At 43.1% G+C, this 22,680-nt stretch overlaps 1 protein-coding gene across 2 annotated transcripts in view; it reads left to right on the forward strand.

Moving 5' to 3' along the window:
• Positions 1–22,680, forward strand: part of SND1 (staphylococcal nuclease and tudor domain containing 1) — a 657,666-nt gene that overhangs the window by 577,776 nt on the left and 57,210 nt on the right. For both annotated transcript variants that reach the window (XM_083183246.1, XM_083183247.1), the window contains exon 18: positions 21,973–22,114. In XM_083183246.1, the coding sequence (XP_083039372.1) occupies positions 21,973–22,114 (142 nt within the window). The remainder of the gene's footprint in view (positions 1–21,972; positions 22,115–22,680) is intronic.

Consider the following 22,680-nt stretch of genomic DNA (forward strand, 5'->3'; position numbering starts at 1 on the left):
ATTCCTGTGAGTGGTGGATTTTCCTGGCGGGCTGCAGTTCTAATGGCCCTAGTGCTGGGTTCTCAAACTCGGTCCTCAGGACCCCACACAGTTACCGGTTTTCAGGTCACCCAGCAGGTGCACTCATTACTGGCACATTTATAAAGATGCACAGGTAGAGCTAATTACTTCACTTGTGATTCTGTGAGGAAACCTGTAAAACATGCACTGTGTGGGGTCCTGAGGACCGAGATTGAGAACCTGTGCCCTAGTGAATCCACCACTGCTGATCACTGATTTGACTATTGCTCAAGAGTATGCTGTTTATGAAAAAACAAAAATGTAAATTTATGCTCCATTTCAACAGTGTTTACATCTATTGTATTGCGTGGTTAGTATAGAGCTGGGGTAGCCAACCCTAGTCCTCGAGAGCTACCAACAGTTCATGTTTTGCAGGTCTCCTCACAGAATCACAAGTGAGCTAATTAGCTCCATCTGTGTATCTTATAAAATGTGTCAGTGATTAATGAGTGCAGCTGTGCAGGAGCTAGGTTGTCTGGAAAATGTGAACTGTTGGTAGCTCTCGAGGGTTAGGGTTGGCTACCACTGGTATAGAGTAAATCCTGCTTACCTAAGGGGTAAGAGTAGCTTAAAATCTGGGTGCAGGGGCAAATGCAGGATTTCCAGAGTGGGGTGGAGTAAGGATAGGGATAGAGCCTGAGGTGACCCAGTATATTCCGGGTCAGTTAGGCTAGTGCAGGCGTTCGCAAACTCAGTCCACGTTTTCCAGGTCACCCGACAGGTGCTCTTGATACTGACTGACACATTTTACAAGATCCACAGGTGGAGCTAATTATTTCACTTGATTCTTTGAGGAGACCTCTGATCAATGAGCATTTGTCAAATTACAGATTTGCTCTAATGGATTTATTTTTTATAAATACATGTTATTAAGTAGGTCACAGTGAACAGCATGGACCAAGACAATCAGAGTCACTACAACACAGGTAATGATTAATGTAAAGGTCAGGTTCAAACAAAATCAGGCAAAACCATAATACAGTTAACAAGGAAAGAAAATTCTGGAATACACAATAGTGAGGTCGGCTGCAGAAAAAATTTAGTAAACAATTTGTAGAAAGAGGAAAACTGGAAATGGGGATCTTGTGGATGGGTCTTCAGGCTGGGAGTAGGAATGAACCCAGTACATGTAGCCAGCCCTTGCAAAGTAAAAGTGGAGGGGGCAAATTGCGAAATTAACCATGGGTTCCATAATTTGCCAAATGATCTGGAAGAATAATTTAATGAAGGTAGTCATGTACTCCATGTCAAGGCAGAGACTACATGGTGCGTCAATTTGTATTGGAGCCTAGTCCACCTAATTGTAGGAGAACTTACTTAGGGTCATATAGAATAGGAATATTAAGTAAACATGTTCTAAAACTGAGGACTTTTTTCCAAAGATCTACTTTTTGTCTCCACTTCATAATGTATTATATGCAAATTCCATACAACCAAAACACCATGCAACTTATAAATAATAATTAACATTTCACCAGAAAAGCAGAATTAAATAAAGTGCACTGTAAGTGCTTTGCAATCAACCTGTGGAAGTGCTAGAACCAAAGGTATTTCATTAAATTGAAATGCTGAATTTGATTCGGAGCTACACACTTCTATATTGGTACATGTCCTGTGAGTGCCAATGTTATCTGCGTTCCTCTACCTGTACATACAGTATGCACATACTGTAATATAATGTATAAAATGTGTAGTTGGCATGCAGGTATGTGTGATATACTGTATGCCAAACTATGAAACCACTTTGGGGCCCATGCACAGTTCAGCGTAACTCCCGTTTTATGACATGCCGCCCAGAGTGAGCCTCATGAGCACCACACACATGAATGTCTCCATGAAAAGCTTTTTCCTGAATTAGGTGAGTATGTTTAAGTAATGTGGTGTGGTTGCAAGTTATTTTGGGTGTGTGAAGATAAAACAATGATGCCTATATGTGATGATGATAAAAATTCTGTACACAAGCCTTTTCCTTGCTACACACCAAGCGTCTTCATGGCCTAGCGCAGGCTTTCCCAACCACGGTCCTCAAGGCACACCAACAGTGCAGGTTTTGTAGATATCCAGGCTTGAGCACAGGTGACGATTAGTACCTGAGTGATTCTGATTAAACCATCTGTGCTGAAGCCTGGATATCACTAAAACCTGCACTGTTGGTGTGCCTTGAGGACCGTGGTTGGGGAAGCCTGCCTTGACCTACTTTCCTATGAAGATGTTAGGTATGTAACAACCTAGCTGCGGGACCGAATTAGTCACTAGGCCCGTGAGGCACCTATTACAGGTGGCAGACGCTGGCAACGACGGGTGTCAGGGCTGGGAGAAGGGGTGTGAGGGGGGGTTCATCAACCGGGCTGTGTAGCAGCTGCATGCCTGACAGTGTATACTCACTTGTCACGGACACATAGGATGCAGCCATTAAGAAGCTGGCTCTGGCCAGTGGAGTTGATGTTCTATAGTGTGGGGAGCGCAGCGAGCCACCGAGCCCAAATCGTGGTGAGTGGACGCGGAATACATGTGAAGTTATCCGCGTCCCCTCGCGGGGCTCGCTGCACTCGCCACACTACATAAAATCAACTCCACGCCAACGTGGATAGTGGGGGTATGAAAAGGTCGGAGGACGCGTACCGCGCGCGCCACACTTCGGGTTGGCGTTAATAGTGGGGGTGGCATTAACAATGGGAGTGCATATAACATAGTAATCACCCATCAGGGTGCATGTACAATTAAATCATCGTTTTGATTGCATCGATCGCATCGCATGCGATTGATGCGATCAAAACGATGTAATAAGATTAAAATCGTGGGCGCCGTGCTAGGAAACCTTTATATTATATCATTTAATATAGAATGTGTGGGTAGTAAAGAAGGGTGTGGATCGTATTGTCGACCTGACTTAGATCGACACCGTTGGGTCGACAGGCAACGAGGTTGACAGGGTTCTATGTCTACATGGGTAAAGGTCGACATGGGTAAAGGTCGACAAGCTCGACATGGGTTAAGTCGACAGGTCACAAGGTCGACATGGGTTTTTTCACCCGAATGTCGACACAGCTCGCAATGCTTCGCTGCGCTCGGCACACTATTTTATTCTCCCATCACGCCCTAGTGGATGGTAGGGCATGAAATACTGCCTGTCGGCACATGTCAGCTCAAAGAAACAGCGAAAATTCCATGTCGACCTAGCGAACTATCCCATGTCAACCTAACGCATTTGTTGACCTAAAACCAGGTGTACCTTGTCCCATGTCGACCTAGAACCCTGTTGACCCAACAGTGTCGACCTAATGACTATCGACCTAAGTTGGGTCGACAATACGACCGTATCCCGTAAGGAAGTACTTGGAAGACAGTTTTTAGTAATTAATAATTTATTGGAATGTCATCATATTTCATTAGCTAAATTCAATTTTATAGACTTATTGTTTTTAATAAATATATCTAATGACATATTTTGTGAATGCATACACTTGCTCTCAGACCTTGCTGCAATTACTTTTTTTTTTCCGTTTAGAGGCTGTAATTTTTTCTCTAAATGCCTGTCTCTTGGCCTAGTAAATCATCCTTTCTAAGGCACTGTTTAATGCTTACAAAATGTTAATGTAATTGTCATTATTTGTCAGTAACATTCTATCCTGTAGGATTTGCCATAAATATTTATTGCAGTAAATGACACTACATCCAGCACGGTGTAATCTGCAAAAAAAATCAAAGCTCATCTTGAGAGAGAATCTTGCATGTTTAGTGGTGTTTAGCATCTCAGTGTCTAAATGAGTGAATTTGGGGAATCTGTACCAAGAGGAATGACTGCTATTATTAGATCTCCTATTTAGCGCAGAACATTAAGGCAATCCACTGCGGAATCTTTAATAAACGGCTCTAGTATATGGTGATCCACATCTAGTGCAGTTGTTGTGTGCTGCCCACTGTCCTGGTTATCTAACTGTACCCACTAAAAAGGCTTATTTTATAAAAATTTCAAATCCTGAAATTGTATATATTTTTTAGTAACCAGATCACATTTACCATACTTTACTTGCTTAAAAATAAATTACACACAGGAGCACTGTGATAATGCTATCTTGAGATTGTGGTATCCAGGCTTCCTACCGGTTCCCTGTCTTCTGCACAGCCTGCAGAATGCTCAGCTCAGATTTGGCCTCTGTGATCAGATATATTTGTCTTATGTCTTATAGAGATTTAGGGTCACACTCAGCGTTTTTGCCCAGCATGTATGGACAACAAAGATGGGGAGAATTGCTGGGTTGAAAATCACTCAATGCATACAAACTGAGCGATTTTCCTAGGGCTGGATGACTTTCCATAGCAGGACATTATGGAAGCCATCCACCCCGGTAATACCGGCAGATAAATGGTGGGACCAGAGATGCAGTAGCGTGCATCAGCACTCATCGCTACCCTGTACACTCGGCAGCTTTAGAGCTGAAAGCAGCTCAAATTACAAAACTGAGCTGCATTCAGCTCAGACGCCCAGTGTGTATGGGCCTTTAGAGACTGGTCCCTGTGTATTCCTTACCTGCATTCAGGAACCAGTAATACTTTGTGGACAGTCAGTCATCTAGGAGGATTTACAGGGGCAGAGCTTTTTACAAGCTCTTTCCCTACGTGCAATAATTGATCCATGCAATATATTCAGTTATCACAATGTGAACGTTTGTAAATCTGAGACATGCTTACCTAATGGGTAGCCACACAGGTGTGTACATGGAGAAGGCTGTCAGTGGGTGTAGAGATGTTAAAGTGCCTTCATAGCCCCGCCTCCACTTTACAATGCTGGTAGTGGGTGGGGCAACAATGACACAGTTCAGCACGAATTGCTTTGCCCACTTTGTGGGGGTAAACAGACAGAGTGGGGTGATGTTTGTATAGTTTTAACATTTGTTGGAAAAGTTAACTACTAAAACATTATTCAGCTTAAATCATTTTGTTTGTGCCGCGGTTGTCTCCAAGTAAATTAGCCAAGTTAATGTGTTCCAGCTTCTCAGGTTGCAGCATCCAACAAAGATACTATATGGCACTGCCAGAACCTTGTGGGACCCACACCATTTTGAAGGGTCCCCAAATGCTCCTACCTGCAGCTGATATTTTTATGCCTCATACTGTAGTATAGTGGCCTAGTTGACATTGTTACATTGTAGGGCTGCAAGTTCACATTACGCATCCCAGTATTCCCATTTTCAACCCTAGTTCATATTAAACTACATTACAGTGCCCATAGTTATATTATGCCACACTCTGTTGTGCCGCTACTTCTTATTGTGACAAATTACAGTGCTCCAGTTCATATTTTGACACATTATATGCCCACCAGTTCATTTTTACCACATTACAATAAGCAGGTCCACGGGCATAACTAGCTATATTGTTGGCCCCAAGGCAAAATTATTAAAGTCACTAATGCATCACCCAACAATGAACAATGTACATATCACCAGGGCCAATTTAACAGCAGTGTGGGCACTGGGAACCCTATGAACCAGTTCTTTGTTTGGGTAGGCGGTTCTGCTATCAGTGGGGCTTTGGAGAGTGCCACTATTGGTGTCAGCTGGGGACAGTTATCGGTGGAAAAACATAAGCAAACCAGAATGTCACGAGGGGTATAAGTGGCAGCGTATAACAAGATGGCAGAATACTGTAGATACATTTGTGAGGAAAGTGTATATCTTGCATACATAGCAGGAAGTGTAGGTGTGATAAGTGTGTGCTACTTAGCAGGAAGTGTAGGTGGTGTGATAACAGTGTGTGTTACATAGCATGGAGGTTCTGGGAGCGGGGTGATAAAGGATGTACCTGGGGCAGATCATGCAGGTGTCAGTGGGGAATAATACTAGTTATTATAACCTGGCAGCCCTCCTTGTGGTGAAAACCCACCACCACTACAGTATGTGCAGCATCAGACCCCTGTCAGCCGAACCCTATTACCTTTTAATTTTATTGTGGTTATATACTGTATGGCAGATTAAAGTATACTGAGTTTTATGGTTATTAGACCTGTTGTTGGCCTATTTGTAACAAATTTATTAATGGGGTACAAAATGGATTTATCCTAAAGATTCTTGGTAAATTGACCACACAAAAAAAAATCACTGGGTAGTATTTCTTTATTTGCCAGACAAATTTTAGTGTGGTGTGTATGTATATACCAAAGCATTGCTAAAATGGTCACAACACATCTACAGTACACTTTTGTTCAATTCCTTGAGGTTCATTGTGAACTGAACAGCATCACACACTTACCCCATATATGGTAAACTGTACATCACACGCTCACCTCTGCGGCGTAATGGAAAACCTGCAATGTTGATGGCTATGGCGTGCCTTTGCAGAACTGCACATTATGGATATTGTGTTGGATTTCCGCTGTAGGTTGTCAAAGGATAGGTCTCAGTGGTGGTTCTATTTTGGAGAGCTTGAATCACTTAACTGTGTGTGGTTACTTATTATATGAGAGCAACCACAGGGGTTCTCCAATGTGGTGCCACCAACTCTGTTATACCAGATGTGTAACCTGCTGCTTGGTGTTCAGCATTGCTTTAAGCCTTGAATAGCTGATAATGCATGTCATTGTATATAATAGAAAGCTAGTCCCTGAGAACAGATGAAAGCGTACACACCAACATAAATATTTTACCTCTGTATACTTGCTCTGTAATTTACAATCAGAATGCTAAAAATTTCAGAATGCGGTTATGAAAATGACATGGTGTTCAGTGCTTTGTGTGAGGTTGCAGGTGGGAGACTGCCAGCAAATTAACTATTTTCATATTTTATTAACACAAGCCTGTTCAGCAGAATGTCACACCACATTAAATGGAAAGTGGCATTGTGCACTCCAGTTTACCTCGCTCGTTTCTGCTGTTCCTGCCATTAGTGTTCAGGAAATTTGTTTCTCTGCTTTCTTTTTGTCAGTTCTTCTTCTCCTTTCTCTCTCAATTTGCTGGGCAGTTTCTGTTGCTGCTGCTTCAGAACCGCAGCACAAATTCATGTATATGGCTGTATAGAGAATTGCTCCATGGGCCGTAAGCACTGCTATAGGGAAATATGAATATTCAGTTACCTTATGCTGCTGTTGGCCTTCTCGATTTGCCACTATGGGCAGGATATTTATTTATTTAATTACAGTTTCTTATACAGCGCAAAATAGTCCATTGCGCATTACAATTGGTATATTGTTATAACACATCGTTAATGGTCAATAACAGAATGAACTTAAGCATTATACTGCATTGGTGGAGCAGCTCACAACATTGAGATCATGTTTTAATGCAGGGGTGACCAAACTTGGGGATCTTTAGAAAGTACTAGTCAGGAATGAATGCAGCACATTTAAAAATGTGGTAGAAATAACTATAGTTGTGCCCCAGCTAGGTGGTCTGGAAAATGAGATCTGTTGGAAGATCTCAAGGACCGGTTTGGCCAACCCTACTTTAATATTTACATATTTGTCTTACACTCAGACTTGGCAGTTCTTGCATTTAATAAGTTTATTCATGAAGTTATTTATTTATATGGCACACATTATGCAGCACTTTACAAAGGCTATTTATTCCCTACCCCAGTGGAGCTTACAATCTATATTCTGTATTGTGTCCAAACACAGATATCTTGTTTTTGTCAGAAGCCATTTGACTTACTCGTATGTTTTTTGATTGTTGGAGGAAGTCCGAATTGCTGTCTACTGCATTTCTAATCCTTAGAGAGAAATCAGTGTAATATCTCCCTTGGCATCCTTTTTTTTTTTTTTTTTTTTACATTGTAGTTACAATGTATTACTTTGTTATAGAACATGTATGTGTTGTAGTTGGACATTGGTATACCTGTGCTGGAGTCCTGGCTGTGGCAGTGTCTGTAATGAACACACACTTTTATCATGGATGACAGCATATGCTGCAAACAGATGGGTCTCGCTCCACAAAATCTGTAAGTCTTCATTTTAGCTGGTGATATATATAGACGTTCCAAAACAATTAAGATATTCCCGTCTAATAAATACATGCACAGAGAGAGAGACGAGGGGGCGTCTGCCTCATTACCACTACCCCAAATACCAGACCTTTTCTAAAAAAGAGAATACTCTATGAATGCTGCATGAATATCTGTCTATCCTAGTGTTCCTCACGCACTAGCCATGTACTCTGGCTGTAACTAAGGTGGAGTGAAGTGTGCCAGAGCTGCACGGTAAGGGGCGCAGTTGGTGGCACTTGTTAATTACCTGTATTAATGACTTTCATTTGTAGCATCCATCCTCTTTGAAGCCCTGCATGACTACCCGGTCCCCTTTCCCCCACCCCTTTCATTGCTTATACATATACAACACTTATGACCTTGAGAGGACTTTGTTATTCAGTCAATTCCTTTATTACACGTCAAGATGCTGACATTCCCAAGAGTCAAACCCATCACCTGTGGAATTGTCGCCAGGCACTCTGTTCAAGAGCTATTAGACCCTGTGTCTAGAAAGCTATGAAATTCTAACTATTTGAAGCTCACCTTGTTTTCATGAAAAAATGATAATCATTGCACCTGAGCAGGTCTTATGTAGTGTATTGCTGTGCACTACACATCTGCTTAATTGCAATTTTCAATTATTATTATTTTTCTTAAGTACAAGTAGCTTCATATATCAGTTTTATGCAGGGGCATCATAGCAAGGTCCTTTCTCTGGGATGAGTAATGTCATGCCCCACCCCATGAGTGTATGGACAGATGTACAATATGTCCTCTGATTCAGTACTGTAGATCACTTTGCATACACAGATACAACATTTGTATCATGCATATAATAAAAATAGCTAGCGTCTAGTGCAGTGGTTCTCAACCTCAGTCCTCAAGGACCCCCAACAGTGCACGTTTTCCAGGTCACCTGGCTGTTGAACAGGTGCACTCATTAGTCACTGACACATTGTAAAAGATCATAGGTTGAGCTAATTATTTCACTTGTGATTGTGTGGAGACCTGGAAAACGTACACTGTTGGGGTCCTTGAGGACTGTGGTTGAGAACCACTGGTCTAGTGTACGCACTATATAGTTAATGGTGCGTTCTTCCACAGGTCATTAGCAATGTCATGGGTAGCAATGTAATCTGTATGTACAGCTCATCTGAGGATATTTTCGACCACTATACTCAGGATGTGGCCCCTGAAAATATAATTTGTGAAATCAGAGGACAAAATAAAATCTCTGGGTGTTCAAGGGAAATCATGAGCGTTATCATATCGTTTGAAGAGTCATCTAGTGTGTACCCAGCTTATTTATTTTATATACAGATGTACAGTATCATCCTACACTTAGCCTCAAAACACTGAGTGGTGAGATGCTTGGCACCAGTGATCTGCACCAAGTGTCTTTGTTTAGCTATTGTGTATCTTAGTTGCAATGCAACAAAATCAATTCATACCACTGCACAAATTAATTTCATATGCAACACTTGTATATGGATGTGCAACAGATTCTGAACCTGTAAATGAAGCATAATGGAGTTTGAAGTGAAAAATGCCTTGTCATCTGCATTATACAAATATGTCCTGTCATACTGTTGCTGCGGGCGGCAACTTACCATGGCGCTGCCGCGATATGAATGCATTATGGCAAAATGCAACCTCCTGCATGAGCCAAGTTCCCCATTCATTGCAGTGGCAGCAGGAAGCATGTGTACATATGCACGCTCCCACTGCCTGTACTGCTGGAACTATGGGTAGCCAGAGCTTAGCTTTCTACTACTGACTCGGATTTACCTCCACCGGCTGCCCCCCGTTCTATTGTGGGCAGCGGGGGTATTTCTACCCACTGCCTTCCCCGACTTCAGATGACTCGGGTTAAGTCACACACACACATATACAAATGTCGTGTATCAGATTACTAGATTAATCAGTGCTACCTTGTGAAGTGATTTTGTTGCGTTGGTAGTAAGAAACGTATTTGCGCCAAAAAGACCTGATAAGTGAAGGAGGAGGGTATTTGGTATGTCTACAGTAATAGTGTATGAATACACATCTGTATTAAAGGCATATTTTAGCAACAGATGATATAGAAATAATTTTGTTTACTTGTTTTTTTGTTGGTGCCATGATCACATGAAAATTAGAAAGTGGTTTAATAATGATTTATCTTGATTTTAGGCTTTAAATCAGAGAAAATCCTGCAGTTTGTATATGGGTGTATAAACATTTTATAGTCCCTATATTGCACCTTACACTATCTGTACATTGCAGCACTTTCACTAGTTGTGTGATGACAGCGATACCCGCGTGTATGTAGAATTGAAAGAAAAAGAAACAGTATTGCACAGGATAACTTTCTGCTTTGGATTTTCTGTGTCACTGCTTTATAGTGCCGCCCATGTTCCCGAACATTGCCAAGCCACATCCACTAGCCCTGCATAGTAATACACCATGACAGGCCTGCATGCCAAGAGAAGCCTAGTGAAGGCAGACCAGCCTGTAATTAATTACATCACATTATTTTCATTGTGCCTCCCGTCACAGTCAGTTTTATCAGATTTTCTTCTTTGGGCTTTTTAATAGAATGTACCACATCTGTTATATCTTACAAAATAAATCAAGATGGGATTAGAACATTGGGAAGAATAAAAATACCAAAGTTACTTGTAAATATAGATGGCTGCTAAATACTCAACAACCATATTCCATTAATACAACTAGTCTGGAACTGTTCCAACCACACAAGCCAACATAATCAATGATCAATTAACTTAAAATGCCTGCCCGGTCATATTAGGAGAAGCTTCATGGTTAACCACCCAGAGTCCACTCTGTAAAGTCCTTAGGTTTGGAAGTTGAATTTTTACACTGTGTACATTTTATTTTTTACATGGCAATGATTTATGATACAGATTACATTAATGTCTTAACACATCATACTACAGTATGTACAGTACATTAGTATTTTGATGTAAACCTTGCTGTTTATTTTAGCAATGGAGACAAATTACATTTTTAAGACTGGTTTATAATATTCACTTCACTCTGCGCCTCACTACATCTGGTTGCATAATTTCGCATGTGTTGGCCAAGAAAAATCGCATGCAGATTTCACAGGTTATTTGCCTTGCACTCCCGATGCGTGCTCCCATGCAGGGCAGGCGACAGGGGGGGACAAGTGTAACGGGCCCCAGAGCTTCCATGCCCCATCACGGCCACTGGCCTGTCAGTGACCCTCACGGCCAGGCCCTCTACTGTGCACCATCTGTGTGTGGTCTGACTTACACTGTGTGCCACTGCTGTCTACTGTGTGTGCGCCCTGCCGTTCGGTGCTCAGAGTCATCTACTCTGTGTGTGCACATGGCCTGTGGCCGCAGGTGCACAGCCATACCCGCCGCTGGCACTGTAGCCTCAGTCTCTGGCTCCTGTACTTTATAGCACATGCGCAGGTCGTCTGTTCCGTGCCTGCTTGCAGTGCTCAGTGAAAGGTTAAATGAGGCTCGTACAGAAGAGGGTTGTGTGGATTTGGGATTAGGTGGGGGCCCCAGAAATATAATTGTACAGGGCCCCAAGAATTCTGTTGCGGGCCCTGCTCCCATGGCAGAAAAAATCGAAACCCAGATACAGGGCTGCAATCTCATCCAAATCACATGCATGTCTGGTGGCTTGCCGTGCGATTCAATCCCGATACGTTCAGATCACATCGGGATGGAATAGCAAGCCTAATTGACTGTGTGTACACACCATTATAAGACCTGGCATTAGAACTCACTTTTATCAATATATTTTCTGAATGTTCCAAATCTATTAGCATCTATATCTGTATAATGAAATTGTGATAGGATGACCTTCCTCCACAGGGCAATCACAAATTTTTGTGCAATAGTCGTTGGCTACTTGTTCTTGAGTAACCTTAGTTTGTCTTATGCCACCAGGCTAACACTCAGTAATCACTGATGTTACTACTACTACTACGCAGTTGGTAGGTAACTTTCTTCCACCAGCAGGCTCCTTCACTGGCACATGGGAATACCTACTTCTGGTTACATGTGGACAGGCTTCCGCACACCCCCTTAGGCTTCTGCAAATTTGGCTAATTCCGTTTGGTACTTGTGTATTATCACGGCGCCCATGCCTGCGGATCACATCGTATGTGAATCGTATGCAAATCGAATGCAAATATTGCATGCGATTTGCATACGATGTGCATACGATGCGGTTTAGCACACCACCACTATCCACATCAGCCCGAACCGTTGCGAGCGCACGCGGTATGCTTCCTTCCAACCTGTTCATACCCCCACTATCCACGTCGGTGTGGAGTTGATCTTATAAAGTGTGGCGAGCCACTGAGTCTGAAGCGTGGCGAGCGGACGCGTAAAACGAGCCCGAAGCTTGGCGAGCGCAGTAAGTCCCATGAGGGGACGCGGAATACTTGTCATGTAATCCGTGTCCCCTCACGGGGCTTGCTGCGCTCGCCACGCTTTGGGCTCGTTTTTCACGTCCTCTCGCCATGCTTCGGGCTCGGTGGCTCGCTGCGCACACCACACTTTATAAGGTCAGCTCCGCGCCAACGTGGATAGTGGGGGTATGAACAGGTTGGGAGGACGCGTACCGTGTCGCGATATACCATGCGATAAGTCATACGATCTGCGGGCATGGGCGCCGTGATAATACACAAGTACCTTCTGTTTTGTGCTATTCTAGTGATCCAGTAGATGTGTTGTCCTAAAGGCAAGATATTGCTCAATGTCTTCAAAAAAAGGAATCTCCTTGCAGATCGTGATTCTAGAGCGAAGTTAATGCTTCCTTGCTAACCGCACACAACCCTGCAGCTTGTGACTACATATTTATAATACACTACTCCAGTGCAGTGCACCAAGGTACTTCCTGTGTACCTAACCACAGACACTAGACATTCTGGGCTGTGGCGCGCCACACAATACAGAGGAGGGTATGAAATATTTTTGAGCTCGGTTTGCTAGGTGCTAGGTTTGTGCTGAACATTAGTAGTGCCATTAATAGATAATTAAACTGTGTGGTGGGGAGGTGAGGTGGTGCAGGAGCTTGGAAAAATGATCAGATCAGTCTTAGTTCCTGATTCAGACCTGATTGCTGGCCTGCAAACCTTTTGGATCCCAGCGATCAGGTACACGCCACCCGCAAGCTTTCCCCTTCCTTGCCCCTGAGCATGATTGCTAATATTTTCTCAAATGGTTTCCCCCCTGTTTGCAGCCGCCGACTAAGTCTAGACTTACTCGGCGCTGCAATGGCCGTAGGAAGATGTAGGCTGCTCCTGACGTCAGCGGCTCTCCCTCCCCACCACCGAGTTTGTCTGATTTTATGCTCCACTCCCAGAAAATGCTGGTGTTTTGCCCACAAACTCCCACGGCAAACAGCCATCGCTGGCTTAGTTTGCTAATGGACCATGCCCAATGATAGCAGAGACATACAGGACATATCCGCTCACTCACTCCAGTCCTCTCCCACTGTGTGGCATATTGAGGCTAGATGTGTAATGATGCCTCTATAGTTTAAAGGGAACACACACAAATGCTGTAAGTGTAATAAAAACATTGTCTCATGTGATTTAGGACTTGTTTGAAGTATTCTGTATGGTGTCTGTGTAGGTTACTTACTTTTTTCCCCTATGGGAATAAAAAGGTTAACACAAATACATTTCTGGCCTACTGATCATCACAAGATGGTGATGAGATACAATGATGGATGCTTTCCTGCTACCTTCTCGTTCATCATGTGACCCTGTTAATTATATCCCATTGAAAACCTAAGTGAAATAAATTGACAGATCTGAAGTCCCATATGGATCAAATCTGTCTTCTGGAACACTCCATGCTTGTTTTGGAAATGAAAAATGTTCTTTCTATAGCACTATTTTTATAATATGACTCAAGGCGCTTAACAGGTAGGAAAGCGCATGGTACTGTACAGAGATTAAGAACCTAATATAAAATTGGAACATTTTGGGTCCTTCATTGCATGATTATTTATCCTACCATCAAAGGATCCAGGTTAGGCAGTCATTTTAGTTGCACTACATAGGCTCACATTAGACAGAATAGGCATAGGCAATATTTTGATAACTGTTCTAGAAGTGCTGCTTTTATTTTGTTGTGTTGTCCAAAATAGGCAAAGCCTAGAATGGACAACTAATGGGAACGATCAAAATACATACTAGGCATGATCCTAGTATCCTCCTCACATACAGGGAGTTTCACATCCATTTTTTCATTCCATGCAGCAGAAGACAAGGCAGTTATTATGGCACATTACATTGCTTACTATGTGGGAATAAGCAATACATGGAGATAGATGAGAGAGGCAAAATGAACAGTAGATGTTCATTTTGTCAGTGACAGTCCGGACAGCCATTGAGGGCACACTATATAGGTTACAGTGCCCAGTATGAGCACTTCATTGAAGTGCAACATGCAGTGGGCAACTGCAGGAAAAGGTAAACAAACAGAAATTGGTAGAATAGATGAACAGTAAGGAGGAAGTATTAATGTTAACAACATATGCCAATTAAAAGGATGTATAAATACATGTATTATGTACTACTAAGGGAGTAGTCTGGGTGTATGTAAGGCCCATAAGTATCCAATAAAAATGTCCATAGTCCCAGAAAAAAATGTGTTCTTAAAAGGTCCAGATCTTTGGGTAGGCCTGCTCCTTTTTTTTCAACTTGGGGATTGTTCAAGGAGCAAGAAGAGGCCACTGGGCAGCTGCATTGGAAAGCAGAGGCCAGGAACTGATGGGAAGCGCCTCCAGTCAGCCAAGAGCCTGTAGTGCAGGCCATGCGTTATGGGCACCACGTGTTCCCAGAAGCCATTAGAGATTCCTGGCAGGCAGTGGCAATGTCAGACCAGCATGTGAGAGCCCTGCCTTCCTGGGTCCAATTGATTGAACATGGGGTGATTTGTGGAGACGAGGATGGGGAGCTCCGTAAGAATGCAGCCATCCCTGGCCCACACAGAGCATTAGGATGAAATCGGACATAGTAAGGTAATATCTTGTTTGCAAGGTGCTAGTAGACTTGTTTAGTATAGAAAGGTGCTGCATCCCAATGATAAATTTGTTTCCTTTTAATGTGTTTCATGCAATTTTATTACAGATAAAGAGAAAATACTGTTGCTACATTACTCTTGTTACTACATATTCAATAGAAGCTGATCCTCCCTGACCCTTCTTTTCTGTTCTTTTTCTGCTCCCTCCTCCCTGCCTTTATTTCTCAATGCCCTTTTCTTCCATCCATTATTATCTGCATCCTGACTACAGCCGTTCTCTTCTCTCTTCCCATCATCACTTCTCCCTTCCTCTCTCCCTCCCTCTTTCCTTTTTGTGCCAAGCTCCTCACGGAAACTCAAACTTCTCAGTCTTAAATCAACTCCCACAGACAATAAATTGTACAAGCTGAATTGTATGATAGGAGTTAGAAATGACTGGTTGCATTTAAGATGTAATATTGCAAATTAGCTGCATTAGCAGATGTTCAGCTGCTTCTACTGGAAGGTTTTAGATCAGGCTCTCTCTGTGTATAATAGCAGTATGTTCTAAGAGTGGAGTACATACAGACATTACACAGTCAGAAGCTTCCACTTTATGTTCCATTAAAGTTGCAATCCACTACATTTTGCTTATGAAAGCTTTCATGAGCAGGGTCCTCAACTCTTCTACTAGTGGCGAGTCTGCAATCTCTGTCCATTGTACAGCTCCACATGGATGAATTTCTAAAGAAGAATGTAATAGAAATTGTATTAAATGATGGCTCTTCTGTATATGAGCCTAGTACAATGATGAACACTTGTCACCAGTCTGTTGTAGATGGAGTGGGATGATAAGGGAGGAGAGGAGGATGTATGTTCTGTATTGGGCTGCTTACAAGCATTCAAACACTATGTACCATAATGCACAAGCAGAGGTTATGCTATACATTCCATATAAACTATTGTTACTGAATCGCAGCGCGATAGAATACTGTGTATAAGGCAGGGTTTACTGTATATATAGAATTCGATTTAAACACTGTACACAAGTTTTTTTCCCCTTTTATTTGGAATGCATGTCAACTCCACGAATACCCCTTTAATGCAAAAACATATAACCCGGGTTATTGCTGGGACAACCCATTACCATGTTTGGTGTGAAAAGGTTTTCCTCTAGTTGTGATAGTTGGGAATCAGACCGTGTCACTACCAAGGTTGAATCCAACATCAATCGGGAAAAGTGTGAGGATGATTGGTGCTTGGAAATGATATCTCCTTGACCCAGCAGAGGCAATAAATCGGGTCCAGCCTGCAGTGTGAACACTGTTTCAGGCAAGTAAACACATCAAGTTGGACCTGGGTTTTTGGTGTGAAGATAGAATTGCTGTAAATATTTCTACATACCAGTTGACAGAGGTAATATTCCCAAGTTGCTTATAGATTTTGGTCGCTTTCGACTGATTTTTTTTTTCTATTCACACTGTGCCCCAGTGCATGCCTCTTGGCCTAAAAGCAGTCATGTGTTTCATAGAAATCAAATTAACTATTGTGATTTTATGATCACTCATGATTTAGCAAATCAACATTGTATGTTTACAACGCCGTCCCCTAGCTGCATGCAGAGTTAATTTTACTGAATTAATTTTACCCACCCCACACACACACACACACATGTGCAACAACAGCGACAGCTCAAATCCCACTCTTCATCCACAATTGAATCCCACCCTAAATTAGAGATTAAATATTTAAGATGTAGGTTGTGCAATATTTTAGTAGATGCATGAATAATAAAACCTGATAATGTACTGCATGGTTTATTTGTGAATTTACCGTAGGAACTATATGGAAATCAATGGTCTTACAGCATACCCAGTTACCTTGTTATTTATCTGATCATAATTCTATAGATGATGCTTGGCAGCTGGGCCTTGCTCCCCTAGTGGAAAGATGGTGTACGTAGTCACTAATGTTTCTCCAGAGTAATTAGCATCTCTGTCCGTTCCCATCCATCACTCTGCCTCCTCTACACCTGCTGCGGACATTTACAAGTTATTTCTGTTGAGGTTATAGAGGACGATTTTGACAAGGAGAGACTGTACCCAAGAACTCCATGATGATGGACAGTTTGCTTTCCCTAGCTGGTCCTATAATGCTCTAAAGAACTTGCCTTAATATAGCAAATATGTCTTTGCTGATTATACACTACACAATAGACTTGACAGATATATAATACCCTAGCACATTCGATGTACAAATACAGTAGCAGTATTTTTTTAGATGCATAGGTCTTATTTTATGTTGTTCTTGTCTTTCTTTTACTAAAAAGAGCACCTGAAGAAATGATTTAAAATATTTTTGTTTTCCAATGTAAATCAGTCACAACTTCAATATTCCTAATATTTATAACATATATCAAATATGGAGGACCAATTGTGAGGTGTGAAAAGCAGCAGTTGCCTGGTGTTTTCTGTTTGGATTTAAATGTCATGTATGCCCAATACTTCTCTAATAGCATGCATGATCAAATGGTGCTTGTTTCTGTAGAAGCCTGACTTTCCCCCTGACAACTAGCTCTGTGCAAGGTTGTTGCCACCTGCTCCCATGTGTTGCGCACACTTCAATTAATCTGCAGTACACATACCTCCCGACAGTCCCGAAAACCACGGGGAAATTCCTGCATCCCTCCCACGGCCAGCAGTGTCCCGCGGCGAGGGGGGGCCTGTTGGGAGTCCCCCCTGTCGGCTGCTGAGCAGCGATGAATAAACGCTGTGCGCATGCGCAAAGCGTCTATTCCTGCAGCCATGGGGCTGGGGGCATGGCTAGAGGCTCACAGGGCCTCTGGGCCATGCCCCCATAGCGTCAAAATGGGGGCGTAGCCTCGCGGGAGAGCAGCGAGTATAGGCCACGCCCCTACGGCACGGATTCATCTGTCCCTCCTCCGTATCCAGAGAAGATGGGAGGTATGAGTACATATTCTAACAATCTTGCACTGAGCTAAAAAGCCCTCAAACTGCACAGTGCAAAATGTGGACAGTGAAAGTTATTTTATGCATGCGTGTTTCAAATAGGTTTGCATATTAGGCAGGAGCAATTAGTATAAATATTGCGGTCAGTAACAATTCATACAGTAGTTATCTGGCAGACTATGAATAAAAGAACCATCCATATATATATATATTCTTTCTAGCAAAAAATAAATATTCATTATTCGAGTGGTATGATTTAGCCTTTTCATTTTCTTGCATTTTATGCATTGTGATACTAGTGTCTAAAGAGTCGCAGGTCCCCTTGTTTGTAGAAAGCTAATAATTTTCATCACCAGTTATTTAGAAGGCAGCAAAAAAAATCATTTTTCAGTTGAAAGTAAATGTGCTTGTAGTGTACTACACATCGTGGTGCTGAGAGAGGGGGGACTTTTTACTCAGGCCTCTTGGAGTGGCCTGGTTGGGACCTGGGTCCTGCCGCACCACCCTTCCCTATTGCAGACAGCAGCATTTTGGACATGGAGCCCAGCCTCTACTAGTTTTTGATATTTTCTGGTTGGATGAAGTCCCCTCACCACCACCACCTCACATACACACCAGTTGCTCCCCCACCATTACCGGAGCTGTCTGCGCCCCAGACCATGTGCTCAATTATACATTGTGTGAATTATGTCAAAACTTTGACATGTTGTACAAACATACCATTTATGGAAGTTAATGGGTAAGATAAGATTTTGACAATCATTATGTAGACACTAATAAAATGTTGACATAATAGAATGTTGACGTATCCCTTGTGGCCCAGCAGTCACTTATATGCTGTATATTTTGGTTCCCCAAGGCAGGGGCTGGCTGGCAACTTTTAGCCTGGGGGGCAAGGCCATAGCACTGGCCCATAAGTAACAGTGCATCGTTAAATGGAGGTTTTTCGTATATGTATTAATAAAAGGTTTTTCGTATATGTATTAATAGAAAAAAAAACAATAGGACACCACAGGCTGCTCCCCTGTATAATATCAGGACCCCCACAGGATGCTCCCACTGGCTAGTTATGCCAGAACCAGTGGCATAACTAGCCATTTTGGTACCCTGTGCCAGAAAGTAAATTGGTGCGTGCCCCACCACCACACTAAAAATAGGAGAGTGCGCGCCGAAGGCGCACTGCAAAATGTAGGAGTGATACTTCATGGGGAAGAGGCATTAGTAAAAGTACTAATAACATTGTAATGCTCATAACATTATACCACACACAGTAATGCCCATTATGTATTATGCCACACAGCGTAATGCCCCTTACACAATATGCAGCACACCATAATGCCCATATGATATTACGACAAACATTATGCTCCACGCAATGCCCCGAGTACACCTGCATATGACTACATAATGCCCAGGGTTACCGACCGTAGCAACGCAACTTATACTGTACATAACGTCCACATCAGTTGCCGACAGTAGTAGTATCACAACTTATACATAATGGCCACACCAGTTACTGACAGTAGTAGCGCTGCTTATACATAATGCCCAAACCATTTGCCGAAAGGAGTAGCGCTGCTTATATTTAACACCCACACCAGTTGCCAACAATAGTAGCGTTGCCTATACATAACACCTGCACCAGTTTCTGACAGCAGTAGCGCTGCTTATACGTAACGCCCACACCGACACCATTCGCAACAGCAGTAGTGCCCCCACCAGTTGCCGACACTAGTAACGCTGCCTGTACATATGTCCACACCAGTTGCCGACACAAGTAGCGCTGATGATACATATGCCCACACCAGTTGCCAACACTAGTAACACTGCTTGTACATATGTCCACACCAGTTGCCGACACTAGTAGCGCTGATTATACATATGCCCACACCAGTTGCCGACGCTAGTAGCACTGCCTGTACATATACCCACACCAGTTGCCGACACTAGTAACGCTGCCTGTACATATGTCCACACCAGTTGCCGACACTAGTAGCGCTGATGATACATATGCCCACACCAGTTGCCGACTCTAGTAGCGCTGCATGTACATATGCCGACACCAGTTCCCGACACTAGTAGCGCTGCTTGTACATATGCCCACACCAGTTGCAGACACTAGTAGCGCTGATTATACATATGCTCACACCAGTTGCCGACACTAGTAACACTGCCTGTACATATGTCCACACCAGTTGCCAACACTAGTAGCGCTGATTTTACATATGCCCACACCAGTTGCCGACGCTAGTAGTGCTGCATGTACATATGCCCACACCAGTTGCCGACACTAGTAGCGCTGCTTGTACATATGCCCACACCATTTGCAGACACTAGTAGCGCTGATTATACATATGCCCACACCAGTTGCCGACGCTAGTAGTGCTGCATGTACATATGCCCACACCAGTTGCCGACACTAGTAGCGCTGCTTGTACACATGCCCACACCATTTGCAGACACTAGTAGCGCTGATTATACATATGCTCACACCAGTTGCCGACACTAGTAACGCTGCCTGTACATATGTTCACACCAGTTGCCGACACTAGTAGCGCTGATTTTACATATGCCCACACCAGTTGCCGACGCTAGTAGCGCTGCATGTACATATGCCGACACCAGTTGCCGACACTAGTAGCACTGCTTGTACATATGCCCACACCAGTTGCCGACACTAGTAACGCTGATTATACATATGCCCACACCAGTTGCAGACGCTAGTAGCGCTGCATGTACATATGCCCACACCAGTTGCCGACACTAGTAGCACTGCTTGTGCATATGCCCACACCAGTTGCCGACACGTAGTGCTGCTTGTACACATGCCCACACCAGTTAAAGTACACTCACATTTTACTTAACTAATTCAGGACCCTTCAGGCTGGCAGCTCATCATCTCCTTCCTTTTCCAATAGACAGTCGTGTAGTGCCGCCCCCTCCGGGCGTTAGCCACACCCCTTTTTGATCCCTGCAGGGACGCTGACCAGGAGCAGGGAGGGATCCTCGGTGCTGTCCACGCTGCTGCCTGTAATGCAGTGTGATACAGGTACAGCAGCTGCTGGCAGCCACAGAGTACTGAGCTCCTCAGAGAGTTCACAGCCCCGCACTCTGTAGTGGCCTCCTGCACTAGACATGTCCTTAGTGCAGGAGGCCGGCGGCCATGTTTCTGAAGACCAGTCGGAGACTGGTCAGCCGTGGCTGCAGCAGCAGCCTCGGAAACATACGGCCCGCACACAAATAGATTGAGCGGCCCGGGGGGCACATGGCACTCTGCCCAGCCCGCACCTGCCCCAAGGCCATGTGACCACTCCAGCTAAGTCCTCTAATGCACTAGCACAGGGGTTCTCCTACTTGGTCTTCAGGACCATACACAGTTCACGTTTTCCAGGTCACCCGGACAGGTGCATTTATTACCCATGGACACATTTGAAAAGATCCACGGGTGGAGCTAATTTATTCACTTGTGATTCTGTGAGGAGACCTGCAAAATATGCACTGTGTGGGGTCACGAGGACCAAGTTTGAGAACCTGTGCACTACCAGTCTGGTAAAATGTTGCTGTGCATGCTGGGATGTGTAGTTCTGCAACAGTTGGAGGACCTCTTATTGCTCACATCTGTTCTAGTCTCTAACTTTCCCACTCCACAGTCTAACCCTAATGTTGACATTCCAAAAATGTTGGCTTATCACGTGTCAACATTCTGCTAGTCTGCATGTTCTCGGTTTACACTTTACATGTCAACATAACTGTTGACATTGTGATGTCAACCTTATTGTTGACCTATTAACTACTTCCTAAGTTTAACAGCAGAGCACTGCCACACAATTCAGCATTAAACATACTGTAAGTGTAACATATAAGGTAGACAGTGGATATACTTGAATTATGTCATATATAGAGAAGACCCTTGTTGTGTACTTTCATTCTAGAGAATTACCATGTTCGACTGTATCCCTCACATGATGATGTTGTTTCAGGTCTGGTCAAAGTTTGAGGAGAAACCCATAGAAGAAGTGGTGACTGTTGTGGAGGAGAAAGAGAGGAACGCAAATTACAAACCCGTCCTAGTAACGGAGATAACAGATGATCTGCACTTCTATGTTCAGGATGTAGAGACAGGTAAGTGCTTCCGTTATTGCACATTTTATTTTGTATCCCAGTACTGTTCTAGTTCCCTGCACTGCTACAAGACCATCCATAGTAAACTTTGTTCTGTGCTGTCACATTCCTACTGTGCTAGTTTATAGGCACATAATTTCAAGACACCGCTGCTCTTGGCTAGGCGCAGAATTCATTACACTCATTAAGTGAACTTTGGGTGCAATATTAGTGCAATACATAACTGTGACACATGGGCAAAAAGAAATCCAGGAAAGGTCATTGCTGTCGCTGCCAAAACAATGTTAATATCAAGGAAAAGGACACTTGTACATTAAACTAATCCGTTATATTTTTGTAAAGACAGAGCACTTACATCATTTTGTTTTTCCTCTGTAGTTAATTCAAGCCCAAGTCTTGATGATATGTAAAGGGAGTAAAGTATATCTTCAATTTCTTAACCAGTTTTTCAAGCTGCTCCTTAACAGTGGTTTGCAAAAAAAAAAAAAGAAAATGTAGACGTTTTATAATAGGCATCCTTAAATCAAGCACTTAAATCATACTGCAGTGCACAGATTTTTAAAGAG

The sequence above is a fragment of the Crinia signifera genome, chromosome 4 (genome assembly GCF_055691185.1).
Source record: "Crinia signifera chromosome 4, ASM5569118v1, whole genome shotgun sequence".
NCBI lineage: Eukaryota > Metazoa > Chordata > Amphibia > Anura > Myobatrachidae > Crinia > Crinia signifera.